At 42.1% G+C, this 13,190-nt stretch overlaps 1 protein-coding gene across 1 annotated transcript in view; it reads right to left on the minus strand.

The window, feature by feature from the left end:
* The window catches only part of MAGI1 (membrane associated guanylate kinase, WW and PDZ domain containing 1), a 369,638-nt gene that overhangs the window by 81,905 nt on the left and 274,543 nt on the right, over window positions 1–13,190 (minus strand). Inside the window, exon 3 of the mRNA XM_054161149.1 lies at window positions 9,388–9,507. Coding sequence (XP_054017124.1) covers window positions 9,388–9,507 — 120 coding nt within the window. The remainder of the gene's footprint in view (window positions 1–9,387; window positions 9,508–13,190) is intronic.

Consider the following 13,190-nt stretch of genomic DNA (forward strand, 5'->3'; position numbering starts at 1 on the left):
TGCTTATATCATAATCATTAGTTACTTTTCAAGCCAGCCATGGTTGTTGGTACTAACATCAGTGAAACATTATTTTCTCCCAACACAATGTGCTGTCTTAGGGAAGCCCTATAACTACATATGAACACATAAGAAGAGCAGATACGAATTTGAAATGGAGTATGGCTCTACATGCATGGGGTTTGTTTTGCAGAACATGGGAAATGTAGCCATTAAGGCTGAACTTTTCATTTTCCTCCACAGGAGGCAGATTCATCCTGAGTCAGTAATCTGAGGAACCACAGTTCTTCCTTCAGGACATACAGGTTTGGGATATAACCCGGCTCATGACGGAAAGCTGCAAAAGAAAGTTCCAGCCTAGCTTCCAGGTGACATGGTAAATGACCAGAAAAATGGAAATACTCTCTTTTCCTCATGTTTGTGGTATGCAGTCAGATCTATCTCTCCAAGCAGTTGTTTCTGAAGACATGACATGTGGGCTGGGGATGGGGGCACACCATTAGGAGGGTCTGGCACGTAAAATTATCATCAAAACTCATGTTTAATCCCAGAAATTAGGAAGAAGAAAATATTTACCCTGTGACTCAGCAATCCAAAAGTGCACAATTAATAACTGGCAGTGAACAGCCCAGCAAGAGATTTTAAAACACTCAGACTCAACATTATTTGTTCAAATGAATTCTGTCAATGTTTATGAAAAAACATACATTGAAAAATATGCTTTAACAGTGCTTTGTGAGCCACTTGTAAGCCTAAAGAAGGGGCTAACTTCATAGCCAGTGTAATTTGCACTGAATATCCAATCAGCTCTAATTATTAACAGCATGTTACATGTGCATACACAAGCATCTGTCATCCCAGAGGATCCCAAAACACTTTCTGAAGTCAGCAGAGTAGCTATGGCAGGAGTCCCCAGAGTGCTGAGCTCAGGTGAAGCTCTGCAAAACTTCTGAGGACTGTGCCCCTAACGGGATGTCTCAAAGCTGGAAGAGAGCAGCTCGTGTCCCAGAAGCAGCATGTCTCTTGATCAGGACAGTGGGAAAACCTCTACTTTTCTATGGAAGTGCCAGTTATGAAGCTGCAAGCATGGCAGAAATTGTACTTTCCCATGTGTGATTCCTATGGGAATGGGACTTCTAAGCTTTACCTTCTTCTCAATCACATTTGGATCCTGCCTACAGCAACAGAATTAATAGCTAACAACAATGCATTCACTCAATAGATGCACATACCATTAAGTGAGCTCCTTGTCATCACCTTTCACTAACCCTTGTTTTATTCAGTCCCTTGGTGCTTAAAACTTATTTAACCACAACTGAAGTCTGATGGCAGCTTTTGCAGCCAAAGCCATGACTTAATCCACACACTCTAAAGCACTGCTCAGGAGAGTACACAAAAATAACAGTTGGGGGGAAAAAAGGAACAAAGGTTAGCTGTTTGGAATGAGTTGATTTCATCTCCTTATCTCTAAGTGTCTGCAGCTTACACATTTTAGCATCATGCACAGTAATTAGACATTGGTAACAGCTAATCACAACAATAAGACAAGTTCACAGCATCATAACACTTCTTCCTCTGCCAATTCAAGCAGTGATCACTATCAATGCAAGCAATCTACAACAGCTTCTGCCCTGTCCCACAGCTTGTGAATTAAAGCAATGCTGTCAGCCAAGAGTTTTTTTGGGTAAGTTTTAGAAACCTAGTGGTAAGGGAAAAATTGTCACATCTCAAAATAAAACATTCTTACTTAATATTCCCTTGATGGGCAATGAAATTCCCAGACAACCTTAATTTGTTTACGTGACCTGAAATTTGAAATGTAGTTCACAAAACCCACACCAATTAGCTCCCCTTACACAATATAGCTACAAATCTAACCCATAAAAACTTTTGCCAATCACCACTGAGTTTGAGTTGTAAGGACTCCATCCATCCAAGATGCTGTTTCTGAAATGGGCAGAAACACACAAGAAATGAGACACAATCTGAAAGGGTCTGGAGTGGAATGGATGTGAAAGTAGACGTTCCACCTTGCAGAGAGGGAAAAAGAGACCATGGAGGCTGCTGGGGTGGGGACAGGGTAGTAGAGTTGGCATGGAGAGGTGAATGAAGACAGAGGAGTAGCATGCAAGGTCAGCATGACCTTAAGCATTAATCCCATGTGGTACCATATCAGTTGAAGAACGTGGTCCCGCACTGTGTATTTCAGTCACTTTGACCTGTAGGTGTTGGCTTTACAGCAGCAATTCTCTGTTCTCAGGGAGGATCATTTGTCTTGCATTTCTGGTGCAAAGAAATTTAGGCCTGGGACTGGGAATGCATTTGTCTGTCACAGTTCTGAATTTCTTCATGCCTACTGTGAGGCATAATTTTGCAGTTACAAAAATCCCAAGACCCTCAAAAGGCTCTGTGTGGCACAGAGGATCCTGCGTCCATGAGAAGCGCACCTGATCTTCAAAGCCACCACTCTGTGTAAACGACGACTCCATTAACAGCTCATGTTTTAAAAAGCTGTTCATTCCTTACTGCATTGATGCAAATGGGCATTTGGGGAAAGAGACTTGAGATAAGCAGCAAAATTAAGCAAGGCCTTGACACAAAGACTTTAAATGTAATTATTAACGTAATTGTTTTCTTTTCTGAGATGCAGCTCTTCTTCTCTGTGCTGTACAAGAACCAAAACAATTGACCCTTAATTTCAGCAGGAGAGCTTCTACTCATTTTATCCAGCAAGAGTGCTTGTGTCTGATTAGCACAGGATGAATTGATTCCTGGGAGCAGAGCTCCTGCTACAGTGTTTTGTCTGTTCTCTTCCCTGATCACATTCTGCTACAGACTTCTACATTTAGATGACAGATCTGGCTGCTGTCTGTGGGATTCACCTAGCTGCAACTGCACATTGATTAGCAATTGCCTTGAGGAAACTCAGAGTATCCAGGCAACCAGGAGGAGGCCACAGATACAGCATCTGGATCAGAAGCAAACCATCAGCAACCAAAGAAATCTTGGAGAAATTAACCTATAGTATATGCAAATCCAATTTGCTTTAAATAATAGATTCTTTGTCAATTTTTGCAGGTATGAATGGTGAGGTTACAGGAAAGATCAGCCTGAGTTGCTTGTTAAATTAGTCAGAACATTAGAATACTCACATTTCAATCTGTGTTTGAAATCTAACACATACTCCAATTAGTGTCCTCAGAGGCAAAGACAGCACAGCAGAAAGTCACCTACAGATCAAATCAGGCTCATCTATCCTGATTTCTCCTGTGTTGAGATATCACTAGGTACTGCCACGTGCTACTGTTAACACTCACATACAGCTGTGTCCAAGCATATTTAATGCATGGAAAACTTCTACAACAAAGCAAAGATACTTAAAGTAACACATAAGCAATAAGAGCTTTGGGCATGAGGTGGCTATGGAGGCTCAGGGTGACTCCTGAGCCCAGTTGTATCACAGCAGCTGTTGTATCCACATACAAACTGATTAAAAACCTCAGAATGAACATAAACAAGCATGGTATATAGACAGAACACTGGAGAAGCAGCTGGAACACAGTCTACCTAGTACAAGGCTGGAAGAACCTAGGAAGAATATCATCTCAAGCCACTGCAATATGCAGCTCTTGTTCTTGCAAATACTTAAATATTTATATACTTTCACCATGAGGATGTGTCCCATTAACACCTGGCCTCTCCAGAGCACAGTGGTGTGTATATGGCAGCTCACAGCAGAGGCAAGCTCTGCAGTGGCAGGGAAATGCTGGAGTTTGTGGAGGGCACAGAAGAGCTGCCCAGATGCAATGGATGGAGCTGGGTAACACCACCACAGACTAGCCAGCTCTAGGGACAGTCCTGACCACACCCCAGTGCCAAGAAACAATGCCAAAATGTGTTGGGCTGCCATCTACCAATGAAGACTTCAGCGTATCAGACTGTGGTTAGAGAGTAAATGATACCTTAAAAGCATTTGAAATCCAACTTAGGAAAAAGTGACTAATTCATCATAGATAGATAGATAGATAACTTTTTTTTTTGCCAGAGGGGTTCGTGAACAACCTTTTCCCACAAGGTTTTTGTATTAAAATAAATCAAAACCAGTGGAATGCAGGACTTGTAATGAACAATATCGGACAGAGTTCACATGAAAAATGTCTTACTGAACACACACAGAAAGAAGCCAATCAGGAATGCCATGTAAAACTTAAAACCACTCTAAAACGCTATCAAATGTTTGATTATTTGCTTTTAAAGTTACTCAGCTACTACTTTAGCTGTTTGTAGAATAAAGAACTGATTACCAGGTTACAGCAGTAGAGCAGCACTCATGCCCTGCACTGATAACTGTGCACATACTCAAGAACCTGTGGTCTTTTTTTACTAGCAGCAATTAAAAAAAGAACAAAACAAACAAACCAAAAAATCAAAAGTGTAAAAAGTCAAAGAGAGAAAAGGAATCTTTCTGCAGTGCACAGATGTTAGTAAATGGGTATCTGACACAACACTTTGTAATGGTGCTAAAGGAGCCGTTATGATTTATTGACTCAATCTGGAGTATGGAGACAATAATAAGCGGATCTTATCTTATTAAGCGGAACATGTTCTGCTGCATGGGCATCCCCAGCATCTGCCACCCTTTCTTGTCCAGTCTTTCTGTCATGTTTGGCATGCCCCTGGCATAGCTCTCATTGCAAAGTCGTACCAAGCTGGCGAGACCCACAGGCTGTGAAGCCACCAGAAGAGCAGCAAAGAAAACACAGGAATATTGCCGAAGCAGCTGGAGGAGTGGGGCTGCTGCACAGAGACCCAAGGTGAGCTAGAACATCAGATAAATTAGGCTGAAGGCATCTTGATTTGAAGCATGTTGCTGAATACACCTCTCTACTTCAGCTGAAATTCTAACTGCACTATTAAGGTAATATATTACACTCATTAAGTATCACAATCTAAGATGCTGTCTAGAGTATCTAGTTTTATACACTTCAAAACCGTTAGCAAGTCACCCCACTACATCTTAGTCATGAGACTAATGCAGATTACTTATTACTTCTCTTGGCAATCACATAACACTTGTCCTGAGAATGAAACATGATGCCTTGACAATAATACACTATAATGTAATAACCCTTCACAAGTTATAAAGCACAGCACTTTTTCTTTTGAGGCTCACCAAGTGCTGGGCAGCCATTCATTAGTACAGCCTCACCAGACCCGGGTGACACAGCCAACCCCATTCAAAATTCAGACACCATGCTAATGCCCCTCTGCATCCCTGCACAGTACATATCTCCACTGCTGCATTCACAACAACCTTCTAGAACACCACTGCTTCCACTCTCTCCCTCCTATTTGTAACAGCAGATAACTGCAGGCACAGGACATCTGCTGAAATATTAATGAAGAAAGAAGTGTTGTTTTAATATTCTCCAGGCCAGTAACCTGAAGTATAGAACAGTTACCTGATCTGCCCAGGGCCATTCAGCAGCTAGGGAAGAAATGGGGATAAAAATCAAGAAGCTGTGGTCGTGTTCAAACAGCCCTCCCTTGGAGGCTCTGTGAGAGTCTGCAGTTCAAATGCAGAAGTAATTGCTAAATAATTAGTAACCTACACAACTACCTCCATGCATCCGTCAGTATTTTATGCCCTGAAGGAACAGTCAATAAATGCCTGAGATTACAATTATCATGATTTCCTATGCACCAGAAGGCCTAGGCAATGCTCAATTTAAAAAGATTTTTCCTTCCTAATGAGCATTGTCAATGGGAATGACTAACTGGCTCGAGTGTGTGGTGTGCAGCTTCAGCAGCACACACGTGGTGCAAAGAGCGCCAGTACTGGTGCCGCATCAGAGCTTTGGGCAGCTCTTCCAGGATTTCAGCTCCTGAATTGATGTGATCAACATGTAGTTTTCATTAGGGAGGGGAAAGAAGCACCTAGGCTTCATGGTTAAAAATCAGCATGTTAAAACTGGAATTGAAAAACCTCAGGAATTAAGGCTTGCAAACACCACATCCCACCTGATTACAATTTTTGGAGCATTTTGGGTGCAGAACAGACCAGGAAGGTGAGAGGTGACCGGAAAAGCACCTGACACCTTCACTCTGCATTCACTGGGATGTGAATCAAAACCTGCCCAGAACCACCTATTTGCACTGTTCCAGAAGAAATAACAATGACATTATGGAGCCCAGTAGGTAGGAATCCCATTGGAATGGGCTGCCCGGGGAGGTGGTGGAGTCGCTGTCATTGGAAGTGTTCAGGAGGAGACTTGATGGGGTGCTTGGTGCCATGGGTTAGTTGTTTAGGTGGGTTGGATTGGTTGAGGGGTTGGACACGATCTTGAAGGTCTCTTCCAACCCAGTTTATTCTATTCTATTCTATTCTATTCTAATCACCTTTTTTTGGTCCTATTCAGCTTCCAGTTACAATATTTGCAATTAGAGCACTTTCAAAACCCTGCCTGTTCTTTCAAAACCTGATACACTTTCCTACTCTTTTATGGTTTCTGACTGTTCTGTTGTTCTTTAGTCTTTCCAAATCAATAGTATCCACATCAACATTATCCCTCTTCAGATGGCTCCCTGTTTATGCTTTTATGAGGCAAACAAAAGTCATCCAGTAACGTCAAAACTTTATCTTGATCATTCAGGTCAGATTTCCTCTCCAGCTGCTCAAACACAGCACAGAAATACAGAGCAGGCATCCCTCTTCCCCAACACACACTTAAAAATTAAGGGCATGATGGAGACCACCCTGACCCCAAACCACCAGTCTGCTGGGCAAGCAAAACTTCCCCATCCATCACTACTCTCCAGTGCATAGGATTCCCCTTCCCTCATCCCTAAAACACCTAAGTACACTGTAATCAAAAGCAAACCTATCTTCATAATCATTTGATTCCTACACATTCAATAGGTAGCCTTACTACTACTAAAAGTCGTGCATTAAAGGGATTGTTTTATTGTTCTTCAGAGAGAAAGAGAAGAATATTTCCTTTTGTTGGCTTCCATCTCTTTAGTTTAGAATAAGCTGTCACTGGCAGGGTCAAAAATGCAATCAGCTACATCATGGTGGTACTTCGGGGATTTTGCTTTTTAGTAGAAGAAAAAGGCAGCAGCAAAATCCAGCATGAAACAAACAATAATTAATATGAGACTATAAAGATGGGTAATAACAAAGACTTGGACAGTACAAGTCTAATTTACTTTGTGGTCTGGGGTTTTATTGTAGCAGATTGGTTGGGTGGTTTTTTTGTTTGTTTGTTGTTTTGTTTTGTTTTCAATCACTGGTGATTGAAGTATTGAGTCTGAGTCACACCATCTTCCCAGATCTAATCAACACTGTCTTGATCAATACAGTTATAAAATAAGATTTCCCCCAAAAAGTACAACAAAGCCATTAAAGAAATCTCAGAAGGCAGCAAAATCATTTCTTGAAGCTGTAAGTGAAAAATGAACTTTATTTCTTTCACATTACAATCAAATGGTAATGTGTCTTGATGCATATGTGCACACATGCATCATCATTATTTGCTTTATTCTCATTGATTTTCCTTTCCACAGGCCAGCTCTCCAGAACCACTATGCACCAGTGCCACTGATGGCAACGGGGAAAGGCTTCTCAGCATTTCTGACAAATTAGGCCTTTAAAGTTCAGACACTGCTCTCACCCAGCGAAATGAAATACTCATTAGACTTGTGAGAAATCAGCCTCATCTTCAGCAACTCAAAAGAGCAACCCACAAAATCTACAGTTTAGCTGCTACTGCATATAATCACATATGCAATGAAACGACCACGTTAGAACTGTCCCAGATGGGTACAGCATTTCCTGGAAACTAATTCCCAGCATGTCCCAGGAGCCAGCTTACAGACAGTTACCCATTTTGTCTTTCCAATTGGAAAGGTCACCAGAACAAATAGGATCAGGAAGAAATGGTGAGGCAGTTCAGCTGATCTATTTCGAGCACCATGACAAAGAAAACTAATTTAGTGTTATAATTAGAAACATTGAGAGGAAAAGCTCATTTTGGAGAAGTGCTGCTGCTGGAACGTTAGCATTGGTGCTGATGGAGCTAATCAGCTCAGAGAGGTGGAAGAGTGAAACCAAATGATACATTCAGCACCTTCATGCAAACCAGGTTGGACACTGCAGTTATCTGCAGCTGGGTATAATGTAAGGTTTAAAGGTGACCTTACAGAGGAGTTTCTAAAGAAGCAGACTAAACAAACAGTGTTTCAGAAGGGTTTTTTAGAGCTTGAAAACCAAAACCACATGTCAAAGTCTTTTCTGTTCATATTTGATGTTTTGTTTTTCGTTTTTCCAAAGACCATTGGCTATTTGTGGGTAGTTCATATTTTTTACTGTACTTCATGTTTCTTATTAACAACTTCTCATAAATACAAAAAGATCCATTTTGTTTCTTGCAGATGGAAATATGACATGAACAAGATGAAGCACAGTGGAAGAGCTTTGAAACTTATAACTATTGCTTTTCATTGTCTTAAAAAGGTACAGCTGAATGTTCTCCAGGGAAGAGAATAAAACAAACCAAACGCACACAAGAAACACAAAAACCCAAACCAACCAAACCAACACAAACAAAAGCCCACAAAAAAAGCCCCAAACAAACAAGTAATTAAAACCCAACCAACCAAACCAAAACAAACACAAACCCAACAACGGCAAAGAAAACATCTCAAAAGGAGTTTTCAATTTAAAGGAGATGTAGATTTCAGGTTTAAGTTACACGAATCCTATTCTGCATCTAAATAATGGCCAATTTGCCTTGCATTTATCTGGGACTCAAAGCTATCTTTTTCCAGCTCTCACCCCGGTGACATTTCAATGCCCCTTGGCTGTCTCAGTGCTGTTGTTTGTAAAGCTGTGCTGTAAAAAGGATCAACACAATGCTGCGAGTGAGAAGTAATTATCCAAGAATAAAGAAGTGGGGAAAAAGGCCAAAAGCAGTGCATCAAGTAGCTGCACAGTGAGACACAACGGGGTGATGAAGGGTGTGTGTTTAGGGAAGATGAAGGGAAAAACAGACAGCAGGAGCAAAGAGAAAGTGAACAAGGAAGGGAGCCACAGCATATACAAAGAACAGATGCATTTTCACTCACTGCCAGGTTTTCTTCCCTTAGAATTTTGTTACTGGATCTCATATTGAATTTTCCTGACCTACTGATGTTAATCTTTTGAGTTAGTTAACTTGAAGGGAGAAGACAAAAGTGCAGCAATACTGGAATTCATTCTCTCAGGGTAGAGAAAAAGAAGGGAAGTAGAGCACTAGGGTAGAAAATGAAGTCCTAACTTGAACTAGTTAATTAAAGTGAGGATGAGACAAGTCTGGTGCTACCATGGTTACTTGAAGTGCTCCATACCTTCATAAGTTCCTACTTCCAGAAGAGTCCCACTTCGCTCCAAGTCCAGAAACTCCTCCACAGTCAGAAAGTTATAGTCCACACCAGGCACTTCTCCTTCTCTTGGAGGGCGGGTTGTGCCTGAAAGGAAAAATGAGCACATTAATATAGTTTCTTTCTTATCAAGAGTTACACCAGTGAGAGAGTGGTATCATAAAGAAAGCAGTGTCAAAAGAGGTCAAACAGAAGTTAGGAGCCCATGTGAAGACAAGACAAGATGCAGATCACAGGTTGAGCTGGCAGTACCAGATGTTCCACTCAATGACAATGTTTTTGGTATTCTCAGCAAGACTTTCTGGCAAAGAAATCTCTCCTCTCACATGCAGACACACAGCTGGAAGAGTTTGGTATCTGGGAACACACCAGCAATTACCTTCCTGCTATTGGCATGGTCTCTCATACTTACTAAAATTGCAATCTGAAATCTCAGAGAAAGAATTTCTTTCCAGCTTCCATTATTCCTTCATCACTTCATCTCACCAAATACTCTTTTACATCATAAAGACCTATTCTCTATTTTTTAATATTTTATCTCTATTTGTTACCACAAGACAGTTTTGCTGCACCCTTCACACACGCTCACTAAAGAGATGAACTGCAATCTCTTTTCACAGAAGTTCACCCACAAACTCATTCCAGTTCAAGAAATACTTTTGAGTAATAACTCACCCTGAATCTCTCTCTAGCATGTGACAAGTTAAATAGTGCCCACAGAGAGCAGGTCTCTAATCACTGCTACCCTGCCAGCTCCGAAGCTCTTCTCCCTTCTGACCAATTTGCAACCCTTTGAAGCATGGTGTAAGATGAGTCATTTTGTGACTTTTTGTGAAGATGGCTTGGGCCACTGCATTTTAGGTCACTGAGCACAGCTAAATTGATTAGGATTGATTTCTGTTCAATAGCCTTTATTTTCCATGACTCTAAAGGCTGGGAGATAGCTGGATTCTGTATATGTGAGATTAAATATAAGTGACATTCACAGATGGACCAGTAAACTGAACTTTAAAAGAGCGAGCAGTGTTAGAGAGTTGTAAGTGTCCAAGTTCTGTGGCCACAACCAATCTCCTGGCTTGGGAACAACTTTAGAGATGTGAAGACTATACCTAACATTTAACAAAGTGTAATTTCTCTCTTCTGTGGGACTCTTCTTACCCATAGGCTGCGCCTTCTCAGTGCACACAATTTCTTAAACCCTCTATAAAAGAGCTAAAGAGAGTATAAAAAAAAACCCTGTTTCTAGAAACTAATTGGGAAGATTCCAACTCTCAGAAGTTTACAAAGCACAAATTTACCATGCCTGCATCTGGCAAATATTCTTCTCAAGCACCTGGGAAGCAGAAAGTTTGCTTATGCCCTACTTGTCTGAGGGGCTGTTCAAGCGGTCAGTCTTGAGAGAATGACACCCTTGAAAGGCTACCACTAGATTGATTTCCCAGACAGACATCCCCTTTGTCTAATATTCTCCATTTCTTGTTTCAAACCAAAAATTCTCTCTCCTTTCTTATTCACCTTCAGCCTTTGGATGGGGCTTTGAGCAACCTGATCTAGTGAGAGGTGTCCCTTCCCACAGCAGAGGGGTTTTGTGCTTTTTCTGTCCTTCCTTCTCTTGGAGCTGTGTGAATAGATGAAGGCAGAAAGAAGAAGGAAAAAAAAGGAATGGAAATGGTGATGGGTATCTTCAGCCTACTAGCAGAATTACTCTTTCCTATTTGAAAATATTCAAATTTGCCCTCTTTGTATTCTTGAATCCTTACAATAAGACTACAATGATTTTTGCTGAGCAGTTTGGAACAGAGGACAGATGTCATTCACAGATCTAAACCAGACAAATACTGGAACTGCTCCACATGTCCCTCTCTGCTCTAGTGCCTGCATTTGCATCTGAAGGCAGGCAGCGAAGCTGAGTGGGCAATGTCCACACAGGTCCCTTCTGTGGCATGCTGGCCTAGCAGCTGGGATGAAGTGTTACAGGCTGGACACAGCATCTCCTCCCTGAGCACCAACACGGCTGTAGACTTTCAGGCTGTCTAGATGTGGTGCTCAAGGATGTGGTTTAGTGGTGACTGAGCAGTGGCTGTTGATCAGAGCCAGGTTCCCCTAAACCAGAGCCACAAAAAAGGAAAGAAGAATGAAAAGCCTCAGCAATAAGTTTGCCCAAGGATCCACTGTAGCTGTCCCATGCCTGTAGCACAATGGAAGTGAGAACCAGCTTTGTAGCGCTCCTCATCCAATGTTGTCAGTCAAACATCACCCCGAGCCACGCAGCATGCAAGCTGAACGACAAAGATCAAGACACACTTTTCCCCAATAAATGACAACACACATTCATGAGACACAAACATTGAGGGAACTTCAAGACTCATTTTACTTGATCTTTTAGAGTTCTCATCTTTTCTTTATCTGTATCTCCCTCCAGAGAGTATTTATTAGTAACTTTATTATTTCCACCCCCCTCCCAAATTTTTTATAGCGGTGAAATTGCAGTCAGCAGTTTACTGGTGCTGGCTGCCTGCTTGACACAACAATTATATCTCTGCCATAATTCCTCTGAGCCATTTTAATGGATCTATTTGTTTCATCTCAGCGTTCTTAATTTCCTGAATACGCTCAAGTTGAAAAATCTCAGATGCGGCTGCTATCAGCGCGGCCGCCTGCAACACGCTCCGAACGCATCAGAAAGGCCAAGCCACTGCGTAGGAGGAAAACAACTACATCACGGAGAGAACATTTGTCACCTCGGCACAAACAGAGGGAAAAGAAAACCTCCACCGCTCAGGATCTCTTATCTGGGCAAAGGCGAAAAACCCAACAACTTCCCATGTCGCTGTCTGGAGCGAAGATTGCTTGCAGATGCTGGGGGCTGTTATCCCGCCTCACATCTGAGCGAGCGGTACTGAATGCAATTCAGAAAGGCAGGGGGAAGGGAGAACCCGCCTCCGTTTTTCTTGTAGCAGAATGACAGGCTGCCGGCTGGACACACGCCTGGCAGATGGCATTTCAAAGAGTTTTCGTGAACCATCTGGGATGTGTACAATGATTACAAACCGCACTTACAACAAAGCCAGAAGGGCTGCTTCGCAAGGAGGGTGGGGGGGAGAGGGCGGGCGGAGAGAAAGGGGAAAAGCAAAGGAAAGCAAGAGGTGCGTAAGCAAACGCAGTGACTTTTCCCAGGCACGGGATGCTGCGAGTAATCAACACCTTCCGACCAGAGCCCTTCCGTGGCTGAAACAGCTTTGTAGTGAGGTGGGGATTGGTCTCTTATCTCCCATATCAGGTGATAGGATGAGAGGAAACGACTGAAATTGTCTCAGGGGACATTTAGATTAGATACTAAGAAAAATTTCTTTATGAAAAGAGTGGTCAGGAATTGGAATAGGCTGCCCAGAGGGGCGCTACAGTCACCGTCCCTGGTGGTGTTAAGAAATGTGTGGCCATGGCACTTTGGGACATGGTTTAATAGCCTTGCTGGTGTTAGGTCAATGGTTAGACTCCATGATCTCAGAGGTCTTTTCCAACTGAATCAATTCTCTGCTTCTGTAACTGCTCAGCTACTGTGCAGCATGTGTGTGCACAGCTCAACGCCCTGGTGGACTGCAAGCTACTACTGGAAATTTCTGCCATCATGTATGTTTCCTCCCTTCCCCTTTAAAGTGCATTTCAGCATCTTTATGAAAGGATCACAGAATCTTGGAATCACAAAATGGCTTAAGTTTGAAGCGGCCTTAGAGATCATCGACTCTAATCTCCCTGCCACGTGTAGAGAT

The sequence above is a fragment of the Dryobates pubescens genome, chromosome 1 (assembly GCF_014839835.1).
Source record: "Dryobates pubescens isolate bDryPub1 chromosome 1, bDryPub1.pri, whole genome shotgun sequence".
Taxonomy (NCBI): domain Eukaryota; kingdom Metazoa; phylum Chordata; class Aves; order Piciformes; family Picidae; genus Dryobates; species Dryobates pubescens.